Here is a 23,171-nt window from a genome sequence, read left to right as displayed (position 1 = left end):
CTCTCCCTCGCCACAAGTTGCTGGCTGATTTAGGCATTAACAATAAACACATATCATTCAGAGGCTATTAGTTTTTTTCAGCAAAACATGGCCCAATAAGTGGCTCAATATTCTTACCTTAGTGTAAAGAAGACATTCCCACGACCCTCTTATAACGCTTCTCAAGAGCAGGAGGGATGATCCAGTGCAGGAATGCGCTGTTTGCCCAGTTAAAGACCTTTGATCGTGCTAACTGGTATCGAGTATGAATGAAATTCGTGAGTGACTGTTTCGCAAGAGAGCTATTCTCTACGGATACTTTGTGAGGTGGGGAGAGAGCTCCGGGCTAGAGATGATGTTGGAGGTGGCATCATTTCCTTTTTGGTCTGTAGCTGTGTAGATGTTCCTCGAGCTCTGGGATCTTCAGATGGCAGCCCCTAGAACCTGGCTTGGTAACAAAGGCCCCATTATTACACCTGAAGCTTCTATTGTTGGATACCAGCCAGCCGATCTTCAACTCAGGCAGAGGGTGAAGGCCAGAGGACCCCTGAAAATGTCTGTCATCCATTCTGAAACAGACATCTACGACATTATTCAGATCCTGGGCAAAGGGACATTTGGCGAGGTGGCAAAATGCTGGAAGAGGAGCACTGGCCATTTCGTTGCCATCAAGATTCTCAAAAGTGACTCTTACCGAGCTCGAATCATCAAAAATGAATTAAAAATGTTGAGAGTGCTGGGATCAGTGGATCCTGATCAATACCACTTCATCCGGTTCTTTGAGTGCTTCCATGATGACATCAAGTCATACCTCGTCTTTGAGCTCATGGAGCAGAACATATTTGAGTTTCAGAAGGAGAATAACTTTGCCCTCCTCCCAGCAAGGCACATTCGGACGATTACCACCCAGGTCCTGAGGGCACTCCAGAAACTAAAGGACCTGTCAATCATCCACGCTGACCTCAAACCAGAGAATATCATGATCATTGATCAGAAGCGATTCCCTTTCCGTGTGAAAGTGATCGATTTCGGATCTGCAAGCATATTTCACGAGGTGCGGTACGTTAAAGGTAGGAGTGCGTGCTAGCTCCCTATTACACTGACCTTAGACCGGGCTTGAGTGAGCTCTGAACATGGTGGCGATTAAGCCTACAGGGCCAACCTGGGACGTGCCAACTGTGCACAGGGCCGGGGAAGAATTTCCAAATGTCTTACAACAACGGCAACATTTATACAGCATCTCTTAACGTAATAAAGCATTCCAAGGCCCCTCCACAGGACCATTAGCAGACAAAATTCGACACCGAGCCCTGTAAGGAGATATTAGGACAGGAGGTCCAAGAGGTAGGTTTTAGGGAGCCTCTTAAAGGGAGAGAGGTAGAGAGGCGGTGAGGTTTAGGGAGGGAATCCCAGAGCATAGGACCCAGGCAGCTGAATGGATGGCTGCCAATGGTGGAGGGATTAAAATCGGGAATGTACAAGAGGCAAGAATTGGAGGTGCAAAGAGATTTCGGAGGGTTGTGGGGCTGGAGGAGTGAAATAGCTCCAGAAATAGGGAGTGGCGAGGCCGTGGAGGGGTTTGAAAACAACAACGAGAAATTTAAAATTTCAAAGCTGAGCATGTTCACTGTTAGTTATTGCATCTCCTACCCTCTGCCTTCCTGTAATCTCAATCTCCTCTTCTCCAATCCACAGACTTTTAACATTGAACATTAGCATCACCTAGTCACTCCAGATTGTTCTACCTCATCTTTTCTCTTGAGACGAGACTATCTTGCATTTTGCACCTTAGATAATCAGAGGTTTAATAGAATGGTTTGTTTAAATGATGAAGAGTTTAGATTGAGTGAAGAGCGAGAAGCTATTCTCACTGGTTGGAGAGTTAGAGATTATGCAAGTTAAATTTGTCATTGAGAGAGAGTGGGAGAAATTTCTTCCCACAAAAGGCTATTGGAGTACGGAATGTTTTATCCTAGGAAGTGGTTGGGAAGGACTATTGGGAAAGACCATCAGAGTCTCTTTTGGCAGCACCTTCCAAACCCATGACTACTACAATCTAAAAGGACGAGGGCGGCAGATAGATGGGAACACCACTGTCTGCAAGTTCCCCTCCAAACCACTCACCATCCTGACTTGGAAATATATCGCCGTTCCTTCACTGTCGCTGGGTCAAAATCCTGGAACTCCCTCCCTAACAGCACTGTGGGTGTACCTACACCACAGGGACTGCAGCGGTTCAAGAAGGCAGCTCATCACCACCTTCTCAAGGGCAACTAGGGATGGGCAATAAATGCTGGGCCACATCCCGTGAATGAATTTTCTAAAAAAGAAATAGACAGGGCCTTGGGGAAAACATGGGTAGTGTAATTCGTTTTGGATTGATTCAGGGCTTTGGGGGACAGATTGGGGCAGCAGAATTAGTTTGTGCCACATGCTGGGGCCAGGATGGGGGTATTAGTTTGGGAATGATACTGAGAGCTGAGGGGAAAGAGAAAGGTTTTGGATTGTTCTCACAAAGACCCAGCCCAGGCACAATCGGCGAGTGATCTCCTTCCGTGCTGTAACACTCTGTGGTTCCAGAAAACGTATTGATGATAGAATGGGCATGTTTGACCTGGGAGTCTATGGATTTGAAAGAGGGGCTGCGAAATTGGACTCCATAATGCCACTGGTGACGGTGCTATGGAAAGCCCAGTGTGAGGGAACACTGTGGGCATATTGCTTCTAACCACTCCCTGGCACAGCCCCACACAGTGCCCCATACTCGGATGGGCACTAGCGCGGGCAGGCAGCACATACGCCAGGAGTTTTTGGTGTTAGCAGATCTTGATGCCGTGCCACCATTCTGATTAATTTGATGTACATTCAAAAAGTTCGACCGCTCAGATCCAGTGAACGCCTGGATTAACCCCTCACAGCTGGACATGTGTTCAATTGCACGAGTGATTCCCCCCTCACAAACACTATTTAAAGGGACAGGCATCCAGTTTGCAGGAGAGCTGCCTTCGACTTACTTCTGCTATTGGAAAGCCTGTGGAATGGCTGGAGTGTTTTTATAACGCGGTGTTTAGTGGTGAATTGCTGGATTTAGTAGAGAGTGTCACTGTATCCTTCCGGAGAAGGCAGGCGATTCGGTCAGCTGTCCAGACAAAGGGTGTCAGTCCTGGGGGCTGTAGTTCCCCGCAGGGACTCTGGGTCTCCAACATGACAGACAAATGGAGCAGAGGTTGCAGAGGGCGGAATCTCTGCACAGAGGGAGGAAGGAGAGGGATCTCCACAGGAGGTCCTGCCCACCACCGGTTTCCAGGGAACACTTGCCCTAGTGCTGCTCCAGCTCATCCACAAACAACTCCTGAGGCACCTGCGATTCACCAAGGGGGTGGATCACTGAACCGTATCAGCTCCTTCCACAGGACCTGCAGCTTCACAGGGTGGTGCTGGGGTGGGGGAAGGGGGGGAACTACATTACTGATAGCCGCCAAGGTCACTGTCACCTTAAACTTCTAAACAACTGGGTCATTCCAGGCGGGAGCAGGGAGTTCTGCAACTATATCCCGACACCCCCATCCATCGCTGTAGGGGTGATGGAGGCCCTGTGGGTGAGGAGAACCGATTTCATCGCCTGCTCTCTAACCGGAGAGAAATGGGAGGATTGGGCACAGGATTCCCAGGGTAGCCGGATTCCTGAAGGTGCTGGGAGGCATCGACTGCACACACATCGCTCTGCGTGTCCCACGTGTCAAAGGGGAGTGGTACTGCTCACTACCATTCTATTAATGTGCAGCTGGTGTGCAACTGTGCCCACACCATCGTGTCAAGGAATGCCCAATATTCCTGGTAGAAGGCATTGCACCTTCATCCTGAGGCATTCAGCCATTCCTGGCATCTTCAAGCCATGGAGAACCAGAGGCTGGTTGCTTGGAGACAAGGGGTAGTGCCTGTACATATGGCTGGCGATCCCTGTCACCTCTACAAGGCCAGGGGGCCTACAATGAGGGCCATGCTACTGCCCGATATGTTGTGGAAGAGCCCATTAGTGTTCAAAAGCAATGGCTCCACTGCCTGGACCACTCTTGGTGGTGGGGTGGGGGGTGTGGTGGTTGGGAAAGGGGTCCCTACAATACGCACCAGAACATGCCTCCAAGTTCATAGCGGCCTCCTCGTGATTATGAGGCTCCAACTACTACCAACAGGCTTATGTGAGGACACCTCTGGATGAGGCCGTGAGGAGCCATGTGGACATTTCACTTCAGACGGGCTGTGCCTGAGGACCTACTCAGGCTCCTTTGGAGATCATCCCAGGGCCCCATCCTTCCCTCACCTCCACATCCACCTGCAATGTCCTGTCACCACATCCTCCTGGCCAAAACCAGACAATAAAAGCCACCCACAAAAATATTTGCATAACATTTTTATCCACATGTACACACAGGAATTAAGTATTCATTCTTGTGCGTCCCCTTAGCGCCTGTCTCTGTCCTGGTGTATCTTACACAGTGCTACCCCAGTCACTGCAGCCTGGTGGGCGGAAGGCAGCTGAAGTTCACTGGGGGAGGCTGCAGAAGGACCTCCAGCAGCTCTGGGCCCTCGAGGACCCGGATTCGGGCTGCACCATCTCGGCTGGGGTGGCAGCAGGTCTAGGCCGACTGTGGGGCATCCGCAAGGGCATTGGCGGAGTGACAGGGCGGACGCTGTCACCCTGAGAGAGGACAGCGGGTCTGTGCTCTGGGGAGTCACTGGCACTCCCGTGGGCTGGCACCTCAGCAATCCCAGCAGTCTGGGGGCACCCTGCATGTCCCTTTGAGCACTGGGATCCACAGTCTGAGCCTGCGTGGCAGCCAGCGTGGGCCTCATGACCATAGTCTGAGCCTCCACTGCTGCTCTCAGGTGTTGGGTACCTCCCACAGTGGCCACCAGACTCTGGATCATGGCTGGGTCCACATTGTTATACGTTGCTTTTGATTGGCTAAGGAATGGGTTCAGAGACGTAGAACCTGAAAATAACTGTCTACTGTAGAACATAACACTTTACCGATAGGTAGGTCTTCAGTCTTCAGACATGAGCCTTCTTCATCTGGACCATTACTCATCCAACTCCTCTTTACATCATCATGTGGACGGTACTGTTCCTCCAGTCCCACATTAACCCTTTCAGCTCTGAACATCCTAATCCTACAGAAGCTGATACATGTACAGGCCACCAGATTCTGAGCCTCGGCTGGCTCCACACGGCTACCTTTCAGCTGCCCACCACTCCCACATTGGAAAGGGTGGGGCTCCAAGCTCTGTGCCATGCCCTGTGCCACATTGGAGCCGGACTCCTCCACACTCCTGGTCAGAGAGAGGAAGCTGCCTGGCAGGCCGGTCAGTGCATCAGATATCTCAGTGTGCGCCCTCAGCAGGATTCTCCTGTAGGATGTCCCTCCAAAATCCTCAGTAGGATCCTTTGGTGAGTTGACACATGAACTACCCCTTTCCCTCCGTCCTAGCGGGCACACACTCGCACGGGGACTCACCAGGGGCAGATCCTGACTCTATACGACCCTCCAAAGTTCACATAGTGCCGGTATCTGAGAGGGTGGATGCGAGTGTCAGGTCAAGCAGCAGTGTTTCCACATCATCACTGTGCCGTTGCTCTCTCTCCCTCCTCCTCCCTGGCCCGCTGTGGCCGGGCAGGTGGCAGTACTTGGGGTTCTGAAGCTGGAGGGGGAGGTTGGCGTGAGGGAAGAGGTGGGGTCCGGGGGTTGGTGGGGGAGGCGGGCAGTGGTCTGTGGAAAACCAGAGGTCTATGGTCACACCATTAGGCCAGGCAGCAGGATGAGGGTGAGATGAGGGTTAAGGGGCAGAGGTAGGAACACATAAACATCTGGAATAGTCTCAATGATGATAGATACAGCCAGCCCATGATGCAGGGAATTGCCTCCTCTGGTAGCACTGTGGAGTCCAGCTGTGCTTATCCCCTCCCACAGGTTCTGATCTGCTCCCTGCAAGAGGGAGGGGAGAATGTCAGTGATTGTGTTGCAATGTGCTCAGTGATGTCCCTGCCACACTTGCACGTAGGTAGAGGCTGCGAGAGAGAGGGTGGGGAGGCTGGCGTCAGTGGAAGGCATGTGAGTGCGAGGTGGGGTATCTGAATGTTGGGCCTGGGTCCTGAGTGCCAGGGAATGCCAGTGGGTAAGTGATGGGGGGGTGGTGGTGCGTTGAGCAGGGTTAGAGGATAGCGGAGCAGCGGGTAGGTATGCTGTGACCTTGAGCACTCGCGCGAGGTCATTGGACTTCTTACAACACTGCTGCCAGGTCCCCAGATCCAGACGCTGGGAGTTAAGCTCTTTCACTGCCTGGTCCCCGCTCCCATTCCCTTCAGAGGCCATTCCTTCAGTTCGAATTTGACTATTGAATCGAAATGGATTGGAAACTATATAATTTTGTTTCTAATGTGTTTAAAGCAGCATTCACCCTCTGAAAAGCAACGTAATCCATGGAAAGGTCCCCACAGGAACAATGGTCAGAATTTTATTCTTGGTCAACTGGTCCCCTGCTCACTGCTGGGGGCTGGAGTGCTACCAGCCCTCTGATTAGCTGGCAGCTCTTGAGGGTGGGACATCCTGGAAGCCATGTCTCTAGACAACGAAATGCCTGAGCAATGTGAAATCCGGTCATGTTTTCCAGGGCCAACGGAGGCGGGCTTGACTCCAACTTTCCGGCCAGAGGGCGGGGACACCACCTCCGGGTTAACTCCCAGCCCACGGCCTCTCCCCTCCCGTCGGCCTCCATCACCGCAAGTTGTAAACTCAGAGGCCTCCCTGGCCGCCCATGTGTTTTAGCTTCCACTCGTAGCCAGTTGCAATCCCGGCAGTCAGCGGCAGCTTCTCCTAACGCGTGCAGCTCTGCTTTAAGATGGACAGCCTGCCTTTGAGAGCGGAAGCCTGGCTTAAAAAAAGCGAGCTAACCTAGCGGGCTGCTGGGCACCTGTCAGGCCTTCAGCCAGGCAGAGGCGCGGGGTCACACTCGGCCGAAGGCTACAGTTAGGAAGCGCCTGCCTCAATGGGACTGGGCACAACCGGCTCGCAAATCACCGCTCCCCAGCCCAGAATGGGAGCTGTCCAACTTTTAGCCCAGGTGCCTGTCAATCCCATGATCCAGGGGAAGGTGCAGCAATTTCAAATCATTATCACTTTCTGGGCTGAGGGTGTGAACCCCCCCCCCGTTAACGTTTTGACCGCCCGTCCGCTACAGCTAGATTATTTTGAACCACAGGGGGAATTGGCTTTGTCATTCAGGAACCTCCATGGGCCGTGTGTAAACAGGGAATAATCCTTATCCCCCCAGCGACTGGGGAACTGAATGTCCGATCGGATAACGCTGGGACACTGACAGAGACCGGCTGCAGTGGAAGGTCCGGTGGGTCAGTTGTTCCAGTCCCTCTCTCTCTCTCACCCAACCAAACTTGCCCCTTGGCTGCTGGGGGTGGGGACGCAGCTTAGAATCTTAGGGCAGTCAGGGAATACCCTCAATCACCGCCCCAGATTAATTCGCACTCAAACCCTTGTGGATTAGGGCGCCCATTGCCAATTTCCCACCCTCACCACATGCACCGCACCCCCACCGAGGGTAATCGCCCACTTTGTGCCCTTTCAACTCTAAGGGCTGAATTTTATGTCTCCTGGTGGGTTTGTAGGTGGGGAGAGTGACCGGAACATTCCTCGGATGGGCTTCCCACCCAGTCCCCATCCTCCTGACCTCTGTACAATTTTACGATTGGACAGGCGAGGCCTAGGTAGGCCCACCCGCCCTAGCCCCAGCTGAGGCCCTTAAGTGGCCAATTACTGACCGCTTACCAGCTGTTTCCCACCCAGCCTCAGTTTACAGGCAGGCGGGAGGAGTCCAGGGGTTAGTGAGGGGGGAAGCCCGAAAATGAACTGTGCTCAGGCCTTGAGCAGGAAGGGTTGTGGGCGGGGGTGGTTTGGGGGGACATCCATCAACAGCCCCCTTTTTAACATCAGGCGCCCCCCCCTCTAAAGGTCTCACTCCTGTGGGGGCTCCCTCGCTCACACCCCACACCTCGGCCTCTCTACCAGCAGCCCCACCCCACCTCTGCCTGCTCCCCTGGGCCTAACCACCCCCCCACACCGCCCACCACCCCCCCCTCCCCTCCCCCAACCCCACCCTGAGGAAAACCGCCTCCGCCCCCAACCTTTCCCTGGCCTTGGCCTCCTGGGATTGAGGCTATGGCGAGTTGCTTGCAGTCCCAGCCCTGCCCACTGCAGCCTCCGGCGCTGCAGCGCGGGGTGGGGGAGGGGCGAGAGAGCTACCAGCCGATCGGATTGGCCAGCAGCTCTCTGAGGCGGGACTTCCTCCTGAGTGAGGGGCGGAATTCCCGCCTCCGGCCAATGAAGGCTTGTTGGGGTGCGAGATCGCGGCGGCGCAGGAACCATCGGCGGGGACGGGTGCCCCGGTGACCTTTTTGGATGGAGGGAAGGTAAATCCCGCCCATCCTAAAAATCCTGGCCTAAGTAATTTCGCACCCTGCCCCTCCCCAATTTTTGGTACCCACCATCGGCGAATAAACACCACATGCAATATAAATAATCAGGGAGGGAAAGTTTATTAAATTACTTAAAGTTTCTGTAACTATTATATTGTGCGTAGTGTCTTTCCTGGCACTTCAACTGTGATGCTCCTCACCTCACCCAGTCTAACCTTTCCTCCTTCAACTTGCAACCTTTTTAAAGCCCAAACTGTGGTGGCCCCCCCCTAATCATTAGGGACACAAACTTCAGGCGATTGGCAAAATAACCAGAGGCAAAATACGAGGAATAAAAGTGTCAGCAGCGAGTTGTTGTGATCTGCTTCTAAATGTCACAGTTGAGTCGCATTGCGTGGGGAGGATTGTGGACATTTATTGCTAAGAGAGTGCCCTGGATCTTAAAATAGGACTCGATTACACAGTCCAAATTTCTATGCCCCTTACGCAGAGGGTCAAAGTGGGCAGTGGACAGAATGATTGGAGAGGGAAAGCGCTTGTAAATCGAAGACGCCAGTTAGTGGCCTTATCGTATGTTTTCCTTTGCTAATTATTTTGCACTTGTACCAGCGAGAGTTTGATGCTTGACGTGGGACATTTAACGTTTGCCTGGGACGGTTTGACCTGGGGACAGTTTGATGTTTAACCTGGAACAGTTTGACACTCGAGCATTTGACCCTTGTCGGTCAGTGAGGAAAACACATCGCGGAACAGGTTTGCTTTCAGTACCTTGGGGCAGCTCTGGGACGTTGAGTTGCCTGTGCATTGGGAAAGGAAAATGCGGAGGATTCTAGGAATCTGACATTAACAGACCCAGATTAAAGCTCTGGAGTTCGAATCCCACCCTGGCAGAGGGTGAAATTTGAATTCAATAAAAAGCTGCAATTAAAAGTCTGATAATGACCATGAAACCATTGCCGATTGATGTTAAAAAAAAACCCCATCTGGTTCACTAATGCCCTTTAGGGAAGGAAATCTGCCATCCTCACCTGGTCTGGCCTACACTTGACTCCAGACCCACAGCCATGTGGTTGACTCTAAAATTACCTCCGGACAAGGGCAATTAGGGACGGGCAATAAGTTTTGCCCTCGCCAGTGACGCCCACATCCCATGAAGGGATAAGAATGAAATGCTGGGAAGACTCAGCAGGTCAGGCAGCATCTGTGGGAGAGAGGAACAGGGTTAATGTTTCAGGTGGATGACCTTCCATCAGGACACCGGTGCTTAATGCATTGCTGGGGGCTGCTTAGCTGTTTCTCAGGGTCTTGGGTGGTGGGTGCAGTATGGGGGTCATTCAAATTTTGAAATTTGTGTTCAGCAATCAGTTGCTTTATTGAAAGAGGCACGAGGGGAAAGGAGCAGCTGGAGAAATGTTTCAAGTGGGGGATGGGGGATGGGGGAGGGGTGGGGTGGGTGGGTGGTGTGGGGGTGGGGGTTGGGAGCTGGTGGGGAGTGGGGCAGTGGGGGGGGTGGTGTGTGGGTGGGAGTTGGGGGCTGGTGTGGAATGAGGGGATGGGGGTTGGTAGGGAGAGGGGCGATGGGGGTGGGGTGTAGGGAGTGGGGGCGGTGGGGGTGGGGTTGGGGGTTGGTAGGGAGTGGAGGCGGTGGGGGTGGGGGTGGGGTTGGGGGTTGGCAGGGAGTGGGGGCAGTGGGGGTGGGGGTGAGGTTGGGGTGTAGGGAGTGGGGCGTTGGGGGTGGGGGTGGGGTTGGGGGTTGGTAGGGAGTGGGGCGGTGGGGATGGGGTGGGGTTGGGGGTTGGTAGGGATTGGGGGCGGTGGGGGTGGGGTTGGGGGTTGGTAGGGAGTGGGGCGGTGGGGATGGGGGTGGGGTTGGGGGTTGGTAGGGAGTGGTGGCAGTGGGGGTGGGGGTGGGGTTGGGGGCTGGAAGGGAGTGGGGCGGTGGGGGTGGGGTTGGGGTTTGGTAGGGAGTTGGGGGGGTGGGGGTGGGAGTGGGGTTGGGGGTTGGTAGGGTGTTGGGGGAGTGGGGGTGGGAGTGGGGGTTGGTAGGGAGTGGGGCGGTGGGTATGGGGGTGGGGTTGGGGGTTGGTAGGGAGTGGGGCGGTGGGGGTGGGGGTGGGTTTGGGGGCTGGAAGGGAGTGGGGGCGGTGGGGTGGGGGTGGGTTTGGGGGCTGGAAGGGAGTGGGGCGGTGGGGGTGGGGTTGGGGTTTGGTAGGGAGTTGGGGGGGGTGGGGGTGGGAGTGGGGTTGGGGGTTGGTAGGGTGTTGGGGGAGTGGGGGTGGGAGTGGGCGTTGGTAGGGAATGGGGCGGTGGGGGTGGGGGTGGGTTTGGAGGCTGGAAGGGAGTGGGGGCGGTGGGGGTGGGGGTGGGTGTTGGTAGGGAGTGGGGACGGTGGGGGTGGAGTTGGGGGTTGGTAGGGAGTGGGGGCGGTGGGGGTGGGGTTGGGGGTTGGTAGGGAGTGGGGGCGGTGGGGGTGGGGGTGGGGTTGGGTGTTGGTAGGGATTGGGGGCGGTGGGGGTGGGGGTGGGGTTTGGTAGGGAGTTGGGGTGGGGGTGGGGTTGGGGGTTGGTAGGGACTGTGGGCGGTGGGGGCGGGAGTGAGGTCGGGGGTTGGTAGGGAGTGGAGGTGGGGTTGGGGGTTGGTAGGGAGTGGGGCGTTGGGGGTGGGGGTGGGGTGTAGGGAGTGGGGGCGGTGGGGATGGGGGTGGGGGTGGGGTTGGGGTGGATGGGTGGTGTGGGGGTGGGGGGTGGGGGTTGATAGGGAGTGGGGGCGGTGGGGATGGGGGTGGGGGTGGGGCGTAGGGAGTGGGGGCAGTGGAGGTGGGGGTGGGGTTGGGGTGGGTGGGTGGTGTGGGGGTGGGGGGTGGGGGTTGGTAGGGAGTGGAGGCGGTGGGGGTGGGGTGGGGGTGGGGTTGGGGGTTGTTAGGGAGTGGGGGAGGTGGGGGTCAGGTGTAGGGAGTGGGGGCGGTGGGGGTGAGGGTGGGGGTGGGGGTGGGGTTGGGGGTTGTTAGGGAGTGGGGGTGGTGGGGGTGGGGTGTAGGGAGTGGGGCGGTGGGGGTGGGGTTGGGGGCGGTGGGGGTGGGGGTGGGGGTTGGTAGGGAGTGGGGCGGTGGGGGTGGGGTTGGGGGCAGTGGGGGTGGGGGTGAATTCGGGGGTTGGTAAGGAGTGGGGCGGTGGGGGTGAGGATGGGGTTGGGGTTGGGAATGGGGTGTAGGGAGGGTGGTGCAGTTGCCCATCCCACTGTCCACTGATTTCAAAATTCTTCCCTTTGTTTCCAAGCCCCTTCATGGTCTCACACACCCAGTGCTCACTCCATCTCTTACCCCACCTAAATTCTACAGCCCACCTACACCCCCAGGCCTCATTGTGGACCCTCGTTCTTCTGAATCTGGTTCACTGGAAGCCTCTGGTCCCTCTCTCGGAACACCAGACCCTGAAATCTGAAATTCCCTCACAATCCCCTCCTCCTCATTAATTCTGACACTCACTTTCAAAATCCTCCTTAAACCCAAATCGCAAGTAGACCCTCCCCTCCAACTTTACTACCTCGGAGGCCTGAGCTCACCGCTTTAGAACTGACAAGAGGTAGACCCGAGTGGTTTCCAAATGGCGAGAAGCTCAGAACTGGGGAGGAGCGGAGAGATTTGTGAATCTAACTGAAATTAATGGAGAGGGACAAAAAATAACTAAAATGTTTAATGGAAGGACAACTTTTATCTCAAAGAAGCTGGAATCTAAAGGGGTAAAAGTTATATAACAACCGTATAACGATCTGGTTAGACCCCATCTGGAGTCCAGCTTTCAGTTCTTGGTTCCACACCTTGGGCAGGTACAGTGCAGATTCACCAGACTGATACCAAGGCTAAAAGTGTTAATTTATGAGAAAAGGGTGGATAGATTAGGCTTGTAATCTCGCGAGTAAAGAAGATTAAGGGAGAATCTAACTGAGGTGTTTTAACAGTCGCTTGGCTGTACAGAAGTTGAACATTGCTGAAAATAGAGGCAAGTTGTGGAAGTTTTTCACCTTGCATTCATCAGGACAAACACAAGAATGCCAAATTTCAAACAGCACAACAATTTATACTGTAGGAGAAAAGGATGCTGATTGGTTGGCAAGCCGACTTTGATTGGCTGTGGCATTGCTGTGGAGAAAGCAACAGGGAACTATAGGCTCCCCGGTAATTCAAAAAAGGCACAAGGCTTGAAACTGTTCCTTTTGTTTGCTAAGAATGAGTCCTCTGTGGTACGAATGTATTTCACTTCTAGCAAGCGTAAGTGAGCCACATTCTGAGCTGGACGGATTATATTAAATTGGTTGTTAGTGTAGCTATTAGCGCACTCAGGATTGTCCAGCAAGTGCTGTCGAATCACAGCTAACGGTCGATATTCTGTTTTGGGGTTTACAAGCACGGGCTGGTTATACTCTGCTTATTATGAACAACCAGAGGGTTCTGCGATTGGGCAGAATTTGCCAGAAGCAGCTTACATTCAAGGCATATGTTCTAGCCTTGCGCCTCTTTGAATTACGCGGGAGCTTGGGGAGCCTATAGCTCCCTGTCACTTTCCCCACGACACCATCTCAGCCAGAGTCGACTGGCCAACCAATCAGCAACCTTTTCCCCTGTGGTGTAAACTGTTGTGATCGTTTGAAATTTGGCATTCTTGCATTTGTCCTGATGACTGCGAGACGGAAAGCTTCAGCAATATGTCTCCCTTTTCAGCAATGTTGAAGTGTTTAAGATAATTAAAGGGTTCATGCGGTAGTATAGAGAGCATCTCTCCAGTAGGAGAATCCAGAACAAGGAGGCTTAACTTTAAACTTCGAGCTAGTCTCTTCAGGGGTGGTGTTAGTCTTCTTCACACAAAGGACAACGGAAATCTGTTGAGACTGGGGGCGTTTGACAATTTGAGATCCGATATTGAAAAATGTTTGCTAGGCAGAGGCATTAAGGGACATGAAACCAAGGCGGGTAATCGGATTTAAGGTACAAATCAGACATAATCTAATTAAATAATTTAATTGATCTGGCTCAAGGGGTTGAATATCCTACTTCTGGCCTTATGTTGCTCATGTACCTCCACTTGGGTCTGACCCATTGAAGTCTTAGAGGACATTTACGATGTTAAAGGTGCTATATAAATGTGGGTTGTTTTTGTCCTTGTAAGAGCCAAGGAGGATGCTGCAGTACAGGCCACATGTCACCAGCTGAAGCCACTGGATCTGGCAATTATTTGTTGCCTGGTTTGGAATCATCAAGAATGTCGGCTGCCCCATCTGCTGGTTGGACCCTAGTTCTGCAGCTAATGTTCAAGTGTTTTTTTTGTGGAATTCTGATTGTGGAATTCATGATCATTCAGCTGATGGTACAGCGGACATAACAAAACAGTCCTCCTGCCATCTGCACAGACCCACCTGTACAATTCCTCCTGTACAATTCCAACTGTGAAATTCCTGCCACCTGTACAATTCTTCCTGCATAATTTCACCTGTTCAATTCCTCCTGTACAACTTGACCTGTACAATTCCAACCATGAAATTCCTCCTGTACAATTTGACCTGTACAATTCCAACCATGAAATTCCTCCTGTACAATTTGACCTGTACAATTCCAACCGTGAAATTCCTCCTGTACAATTTGACCTGTACAATTCCAACCATGAAATTCCTCCTGTACAACTTGACCTGTACAATTCCAACCATGAAATTCCTCCTGTACAATTTGACCTGTACAATTCCAACCATGAAATTCCTCCTGTACAATTTGACCTGTACAATTCCAACTGTGAAATTCCTCCTGTACAATTTGACCTGTACAATTCCAACCGTGAAATTCCTCCTGTACAATTTGACCTGTACAATTCTAACCGGAAATTCCTCCTGTACAATTTGACCTGTACAATTCCAACTGTGAAATTCCTCCTGTACAATTTGACCTGTACAATTCCATCTATGCGGTGCCACTTACACTACACAATTGCACTTAATGCACAGGACAACTGAGGTGAAAATAATGAGAATTTGAACACATGCTTTCATCACTTGTTCACTTTTGCATGTTGCACAGAAGCCGCTTGTCAGTTTCTGTGATGCCCTCATTTCTGGTGGCGATTTGGACATGAATAATATGCTGGAACGTGGTGAAGCTGAGCATCGCCCCAGCATAACCACCTCACCACCCCCCCCCTACCAAGTCTTACCCCCTCTGCGGAAGAAAAAATGTGGGGGTCCTTTTGTGTAAATTCCTTCCGAAGCCAGATGGTGAAATAGGGAACCAGACACCAATCGCTATACTGAATACTAGGTTTATTTACAATATGCAGCATTATATATGTCTGCTTCCTCCCTAACTGACCCCCAGTATCTTTTCAATAAACAACAATCAAATAAGCCAATTGGCTGAAGAACAACCTGGTAAAGGGACAATGTAACAAAAATCAAAAACTTTAAAGGGAACTTATTAAATTAAATTAAAATGTCATTTCCAGGGCTGATGATGACTGCAGCCCCTGTGGTGCCCACTGGCCACAGAAGGCCTCAGGCTTACCAGTGGCACTGCGTGCTCCTTCTCCAGGGACGCCTGGACATGAATGTAGCCTTGGAAGAGGGGCAGGCAGTCAGGCTGAGCGACCCCCTCAATCACCTGCTGCCTGGTCCTGTTAAAGGCCACCTCGGCCAGGCCCGAACCCCACCCATCTCCACTCCACACTGGGTGGCCAAAGATTAGGAGCTCGGGGCTGAAGTGCAGCCAGGGCCTGAGGAGCAGCCCCTCCAAATAATGAACCAAGGGCTCTAACCCCACACAGGCCTATGGTACACCTGGAGCACAGGCCCCTCGTGGCCACAGAACATACAGGCGGCCTGGGAGTCCATCTTAACCTTTGACTGTACGGGGGCTGCTGCCTGCAAAGCTTCCCACGCCAAATCACCAATGGTAAAGGGGGGGGAGGGGGGAACTCCCACACAGAGAGCCTCCCAGTGGGGCCCACCCCCAACAGCAGGAGGGAACGTCACAGTGTCCAGAGCGTCGATGAGGGCGAGGAAGTGAAGGGTGGGCAGCAGAAGCCAGATGAGGAGACCCCTCCTTGCAGGGGTGGGATGGCACCGGGGGGGATTTCCACCAATCGGCTCAAGTTGTTGGGGCTGAGCCTCTCTTCACAGTGAAACAAGTGAGCTCATTCGCAACTCCTTCCGGGAGCACAGGAACAAAAATCAAAGACTTTAACAGGAACCTATCCAACTGAATTAAGATAACGCTCCCAGGCCTGATGATCCATCCCAGCCCCTGCCCGTGTTTACCGGCTGCGGAAGTCCCCTAGCGTACTGGCGGACACCGCATTCTCCCTCGCCAGCGACACCCTGGCACAGGTGTAACCACGGAAGAGAGGCAGGGTGACCCCCCCTCGACTGCCCGCCTCTTGGACACCTGTTAATGGCCACCTTGGCCAGGCGGCAGGAGCAGGCCAACAAGGAGGCCCTGGACCCTGCCCCACCCTCCACCAACCGCACCCCCAAAACCAGATGACCAAAGGTCAGCAGCATGTGGCTGACGCGCAGGCAAAACTTGAGGGGGTGTCCCCTCCAAATAATCGATAAAGGGGCTGGGCTGCAGCCTCGGGCACCCTTTGTAAATGTGGAACACGGGCATCTCAAGTGGCCCGGGGGCCCATTGACCACCTTAGTGGCTTGTTTCACGGGCCTGCTGCATGCAACCCCCTCCACACCAAATCCCAAATGGTAAAGGAGGTGCTCCCGCATCGAGTCTCTCTTTATAGTCTTTTGGAAACCACACAGACTAATTAACCAATTGACAGATGAACAGGCTTTAAAGGGGCACTTTAACACCACACATCTTTCAGAGGAAACTCGAATAAATCAAATCCTTCCCAAGGCTGATGTCGCACTCCAGCTCCTGCCCTGCCCACCGGTTGTGGAAGGCCTCAAGCCTGCCAGTGGACACTGCGTGCTCCCTCTCCCGGGGCCCCCACTCCGGGCACGAGCGTAGCCACGGAAATGGGGCAGAATGACCCCCTCGACCGCGCGCTGCCTGGGTCTGCTAGTGGCCCGGCTTGGCTAACAAGGAGGTCCTTCTCCCTGACTGCTCCTTCCCCCCCTCCCCCCCTTCCACACCAGATGGCCAAAATCGGGGGCGTGGGGTTGAAGTGCAAGCAAAACGTGAGGAGCAGGCCCTTCAGACAATGAAAGAGGGGCTGCATCCGCTGACAATCTACGGGAACATGGACTACGGGCCCCACTAGGCCGCAGAATGGGTAAGTGGCCTGGGAGCTGTGAACCACCTTAGCCGTTTATTGCACGGGGCTGCCACGTGTGTCTCTCTTTATACGCTCTTTTAAAATGACCCATAAACCAATAAAATAAACAAATTAACAAATTAACCACCCTTAAAGGGGCATTGTTAAAAAAAAGCTTTGAAAGGGAACTTAGCAACTCAAATTAAAATGATGTTCCTGGGGGCTGATGTTGCACTGCAGCTCCCCCGGTGACCTCCAGTTGTAGAAGGCCTCAAGCCTTCCAGTGGACACCACGTGCTCCCCTCTCCAGGGACGCCCCGGGTATGACACGAATACTGCTGGAGATTAAGGGCAGACAGCCGGGCCTAACAACCCCCTCCACAGCCTGTTGCCTGGAGCTAAATTAAAATAATGGCCGCTTTGGCCAGGGCCAGAAGCAGGCCCAGGAGGAGGCCCTCCTCCCCGCACATCCCCCTCCGCAGCGGGGTCACCCAAGATCATGAGCGTGAGGCTAAAGTGCATCCAGGATTTGAGGAGCAACCCCTTTAGATAATCGAACAGGGGCTGCAGCCTCTGACAATCCATCTAAACACGGAGCACGGACTCCCTTAGGCTGCAGTATAGACAACCGGCCTGGGAGCCCCTGAACGGCCTTCGTTGTTTGCTGCTGCGAGAGTCTCTCTTTATTCTTCTTTTGGGTAGGCAACTTAAAACAAATGAACAAATCACATTAAAGTAATAGCTTCTTGAAAGGGCACTGTAAAGGAAACAAAATTCCAAAGGAATCTTAGCTAACTAAATCAGAATGTCATTTTTCCGGGTGAGGAAGCATCAGCCCCCCGTGGTGCCCACTGGTCATGGAAGGCCTCAATCATGCCAGTAGAGATCGCATGCTCCCTCTCCAAGAACACCCAGCCACGAACGTAGCTGCGGAAGAGGGCTAGACAGTCTGGGCCGGACTATCTGCTCGACGGCCGTCTGTCTGGGCCTATTTAAGGCTAACTCGGCCTGGCCCAGGAGCAGGTTTCCGAGGAGATCCTTCCCCTCTCCCAGCACCCTGCTGCACCAAAGAGCAGGAGTGTGGGGCTGAAACGCAAGCGAAAATTGAGGAGCAGCCCCTTCAAAAAAATGAATGGGGGGCTGCTACCTCGGGCAATCTATATACACATGGAGAATGGACTCCCCTTGGCTGCAGAAAACGCATGTGGGCCTGGGAGCCCGTGAACCACTTTAACCAATGGTTGCACGGCAACTGCTGCTGGAGTCTCTCTTTATATGTGCTCAAGATACTTAATGAATCAATGCCCTCCACCTATGTATCCTTAACCTCAACGTACAATTGACATGCCATTAACACCCTTGTTCTGACAAGTCCTACATTGTAGCGTTTGTGAGGATCGAAGTCTGGTCCAGTGTGGATCTCTGGGATGGAGTCACTCAGGTCTCTAACCTGTTAGACACTCAAATTATGAGCCCAGATTCCATGGACTAGTGTTGTATTTTCTTAAATATAGAAGATTAAGGAGTGATAATATTGAGGTGTTTAAGATGATTAAAGGGTTACCAATGTAGATAGAGAGAAACTATATTCTATGGCGGGGAGAGTCCAGAACAATGAGGAAGAACCTTAAAATTAGAGCCAGGCAGTACGGGGGTGATGTTAAGAAGCATTTCTTCACACAAAGCAGAGTGGATATCTGGAACTTTCCTCCCCCAAAAAGCTGTTGAGGCTGAGGGGTCAACTGGAGCTTTCAAAGCTGTGATTGAAGGAGTTTTAAAAGCTATGGAACCAAGGCAGGTAAATGGAGTTGAGGTATAGCTCAACCATGATCCAAGTGAGCGACAGTACAGGCTTGAAGGGCTGAATGGCCTCCTCCTGTTCCTATGTCAGGGCTACAGCCTGAGCAAACAATCACATTAATTCTCTCCCTCTGACTCCTTTGTCTTCAATCTTCTTCTTCCTTATCTCCTTTCCAGGGTTATCCAGCAGAAGACAAGCCTTTGTCCAAATGTTGGTCAATAATTAGCATTTAAGAAACATAAGAAATAGGAACAGGAGTAGGCCATTCGGCCCCTTGAGCCTGCTCTGCCATTCAGTAAGATCATGGCTGATCTTCTTGTGTTTCGATTTCCACATTCCCGTCTAACCCCGATAACCTTTGATTCCCTTGCCTAACAAGAACTTATCTACCTCTGCCTTCAAAATATTCAATGACCCCGCCTCCATCACCTTCTGAGGCAGAGAGTTCCAAAGCCGCACAATCCTGAGAGAAAAAAATCCTCATCATCTCAGTCCTAAGGGGAGAATTTTCTCCCCGTCGGGAGGGGGTTGGGCGGGAACGGGCATGGGGCGGGCGCGCAGCCGATCGCCGCCCGCGATTGGCTGCACGTCGCCATTCTATGTGGGCGGGCCAATTAAGGCCCGCCCAGCGTGACGCGCACCCGGAAGCGCTGAGCGCTCCCTGTGCGGGTGGGGGGGGGGAAGAGGCTGAGTTGGGGCCTGTGCGTTCTTTCGCGCACGCACAGAGCTTCCTCAGGGAGATAACTTTTGATTTTCAAAAATGTTAATAAAGGGAAAAAGAAAGGTAAAGACACGTCCCCTCATGAGACAGTGTCACACGAGCTGGGACATGTCTAGGAATTCTATTAAAAGTTTTTATTAATGTTTTAAAACCTCATCCCGCCCGCGGATGAGGTCTCATGAAAAATGCGAAGGCCGCCTGGGCTCTTCACCTGCCCCCCCGCCAACCTTAAGGTTGGATGGGCAGCTCCGTTAATTATTTCAATTGGAAGTTAAATGGCCTTAACAGGCCTTTGACAGTTCGGCGGGTGTACAGCTGACTCTGGTGTGCATCTGCCGATCTCAAGATCTGAATGACGCGTGATGACGTTGGGATGCATGTCCGACATCATTTTATGCGTCGGTGAGTTGGGACTCGCTCCTGCACGACAATCCGAAGATTCTGCCCCTAATTTTAAAACAGTGCCCCCTAGCCCTGGACTCACCCACGAGAGGGAACATCCTTTCCACGTCCACCTTGTCAAGGCCGTTGGGGACCTTGTATATTTGGGTTCCTCCCTATCCCTGTAGACTTCCCCAGCCCTCCAATCCTCCGTGACCTGTGTTTCTCCAATTCCAGCCTTGGACACATCTTTTATCAGTGTTCCACCATTAGCGGCCATGTCTGCGGGTGCCTAGGGCAGACGCTCTGGGATTTTATCCCAAACGTCTCTGCCTCTCTTTCCTCCTTTAAGACACTCCTTAAAACCTACCTTTCTGACCAAGCTTTGGTCACCTGTCCTAATAGCTCCCGAATTATTTCAGTTAGTTAATTAGTTTGACAACACATCGCGCAGCCCCTGGGGTCATTTCAGGTGCTCTGTAAATGCAAGTTGTTGTTGTGTCTGGTAGAAATGTTTGGCCCTGTAGAAACCATTGGAAAAACCCCCAGTTCTGATCCACAACTCCTTTTGGTTTAACTTCTGTGAACTAACACGATCCCTTTCTCCTTCCCCCCCACCCCCCCAGAACCGTACATCCAGTCCCGGTTTTACCGTTCGCCCGAGATTCTCCTTGGTCTTCCCTTCTGTGAGAAAGTGGACATGTGGTCCCTGGGCTGCGTGATGGCTGAACTACACCTGGGCTGGCCCCTCTACCCCGGCAACAGTGAGTACGACCAGATCCGCTACATCGTCGAGACGCAAGGGCTGCCCAAGGACCACCTCCTGAACGCAGCTACCAAGGCCAACCACTTCTTCAGGAGGAACCCCCGGCATCATTCGGCCCACCAGTGGCAGCTCAAGTGCGCCTCCGATTACCAGGCCGAGACCATGGTTCAGCCTCTAGAGAGGAGGAAGTATGTCCTGAAGTCTTTGGAGCAACTGGAGACTATTAACATCACCAAGACGGTCTTCCCAGACGATGAGGTCATTGCTGAATTCCACGATCGCAAAAATATGGTGGAGCTCATCAAAAGGATGCTTACCTTGGACTCTCATGAGCGTATCACGCCCAGCGCAGCCCTGAAGCATCCCTTTGTCACCATACAGCAGCTCAAAATGACTCACGAACACACAAAGTATTACGACTTATCCATCCAAGGGCTCAACGCTGCACTGAACTGCGACAGGAGGGTCCTGGCTGACCGACATTACTACAGCATGGCCGACGAGGCCTACTACCCGAATTCTGATTACTACGAGTGTCGGCAGGCCCACCACATCCCCAGCATCAGCTCGATGCAGAGGGCCATTGACAAGATGGACAGCCTGACCATTGAGGAGCCGGGGGCCCTGAGCATGTGGCCTGAGGGGGCAGGGAATGCGGGATACCAGCCTTCGACCTCAAAGGCTGGCAGCTCCACATGCCTGCCCCATTCATACCACCAGGGGGCTTGCTGTAGGGCCAGTCACCCTGCTCACCGGCACAGGAAAGAACCAGTCATGGGCTACTTCGCCAACCGGTGTGGAATGAAGCAGCGAAAGGCCCCTCACCATTCCCAGTCAGATCCTAATTTCGGGAACGTGATCCTGCTCGGGCAGGAACCTTCCACGGAGGTCATTAACTGGGAGGAGGAAGAAGCAGAGGCCATTTTTTCCACACCCTCGTCCTCGGCGCAAGAAACAAAGAGGCCCGAGGAGCTTCTGGCCACCAAAGAACCTTCAGGTCCCGAGGTAAACCTGGTGAAAGCGCTTGGCAACCGCGAGGGGTTGCCAGGGCGTTCAGGTGGCATCCAGCTCTACAAGCGGTTAATCAAGTGCTTTATTGGCAAAGGTGCAGTGGGTAAACACGACAAAGCTGAGCAGGTGTTTGGGTTTTGGGAAACATGAACCTGGGGCTAAATCTTTCAAAAGTCTTTTTTTGCTCCTTCACTGGTTTGGTCAATATGACAGGAGTGGATAGTGAACACAGTGACATAGAGGAATAGCACAATGGAACAGAACACATTGACTTTAGTGCAGGACTTAGACCAGAGGTGGTAATGGGCCCACTGGCCCTAATACAGGACTGGTACTGGAGTGGGTAATGGGCACAATGGCCCTAATACAGGACTGGTACTGGAGTGGGTAATGGGCACAATGGCCCTAATACAGGACTGGTACTGGAGTGGGTAATGGGAACACTATCCCTAATACAGGACTGGTACTGGAGTGGGTAATGGGTACAATGGCCCTAATACAGGACTGGTACTGGAGTGGGTAATGGGCACACTGGCCCTAATACAGGACTGGTACTGGAGTGGGTAATCAACACACTGGCACTAATACAGGACTGGTACTGGAGTGGGTAATCAACACACTGGCACTAATACAGGACTGGTACTGGAGTGGGTAATGGGCACACTGGTCCTAATACAGGACTGGTACTGGAGTGGGTAATCAACACACTGGCATTAATACAGGACTGGTACTGGATTGGGTAATGGGCACACTGGCCCTAATACAGGACTGGTACTGGAGTGGGTAATGGGCACACTGGCCCTAATACAGGACTGGTACTGGATTGGGTAATGGGCACACTGGCCCTAATACAGGACTGGTACTGGATTGGGTATTGGGCACACTGGCCCTAATACAGGACTGGTACTGGAGTGGGTAATGGGCACACTGGCCCTAATACAGGACTGGTACTGGATTGGGTAATGGGCACACTGGCCCTAATACAGGACTGGTACTGGAATGGGTAATGGGCACACTGGCATTAATACAGGACTGGTACTGGATTGGGTAATGGGCACACTGGCTCTAATACAGGACTGGTACTGGAGTGGGTAATGGGCACACTGGCTCTAATACAGGACTGGTACTGGAGTGGGTAATGGGCACACTGGCTCTAATACAGGACTGGTACTGGAGTGGGTAATGGGCACACTGGCATTAATACAGGACTGGTATCAGAGTGGGTAATGGGCCCACTGGCATTAATACAGGACTGGTACTGGATTGGGTAATGGACACACTGGCCTTAAATGTATTCAATGATGGAGCATCCACAACCCTCTGGGGTAGAGAATTTCAAAGATTCACAACCCTTTGAGTGAAGAAATTTCCTCTCATCTCAGTCCTAAACGATCGACTCCTTATCCTGAAACTATGCCGTCGTGTTTTAGATTCTCTCACCAGAGGAAACAATCTCTCAGCGTCCACCCAATCAAACCGCTTCAGAATTTTGTAGGTTTCAATGAGATCGCCTCTCATTCTTCTAAACTCCAGAGAGTATAAGCCCAATTTACTCAGCCTCTCATCATAGGACAATCCCCTCATCCCAGGGACCAATTTAGTGAACCTTTGATGTACCATTTCCAATGCAAGTATACCCTTTCTTAAGTGTGAAGACCAAAAATGTACACAGTATTCCAGATGCGGTCTCAACAGAACCTGTACAATTGTAGCAAGACTGCTTTATTCTTGCTTGCTGTATGTGCATGTTAACTTTCTGTGTTTCTTGTACAAGCACACCC

The 23,171-nt window shown here is 52.6% G+C and overlaps 1 protein-coding gene across 1 annotated transcript; it reads left to right on the top strand.

Annotated features, from left to right (window-relative positions):
- Nucleotides 1-532: 532 nt before the first annotated feature.
- Nucleotides 533-21,540, top strand: LOC144671287 (homeodomain-interacting protein kinase 4-like). Its single transcript, XM_078533097.1, has 2 exons — nucleotides 533-1,049; nucleotides 20,240-21,540. Exons 1-2 carry the CDS (start codon nucleotides 533-535, stop codon nucleotides 21,538-21,540), a joined length of 1,818 nt encoding a protein of 605 aa, XP_078389223.1.
- Nucleotides 21,541-23,171: the final 1,631 nt, after the last annotated feature.

This window comes from Cetorhinus maximus, chromosome 32 (assembly GCF_964194155.1).
Source record: "Cetorhinus maximus chromosome 32, sCetMax3.hap1.1, whole genome shotgun sequence".
NCBI lineage: Eukaryota > Metazoa > Chordata > Chondrichthyes > Lamniformes > Cetorhinidae > Cetorhinus > Cetorhinus maximus.
The sequence above is the reverse complement of the archived record's forward strand: the minus strand, read 5'-3'. Positions and strand labels throughout refer to the sequence as shown.

What these genes read in the sequence shown, in the direction of transcription:
- LOC144671287 (XM_078533097.1), top strand. Translation starts at nt 533, where the DNA reads ATGTCTGTCATCCATTCTGAAACAGACATCTACGACATTATTCAGATC. An exon ending in CGAGGTGCGGTACGTTAAAG is followed by an intron (nt 1,050 to 20,239) that starts GTAGGAGTGCGT and finishes CCACCCCCCCAG; the next exon opens with AACCGTACATCCAGTCCCGG.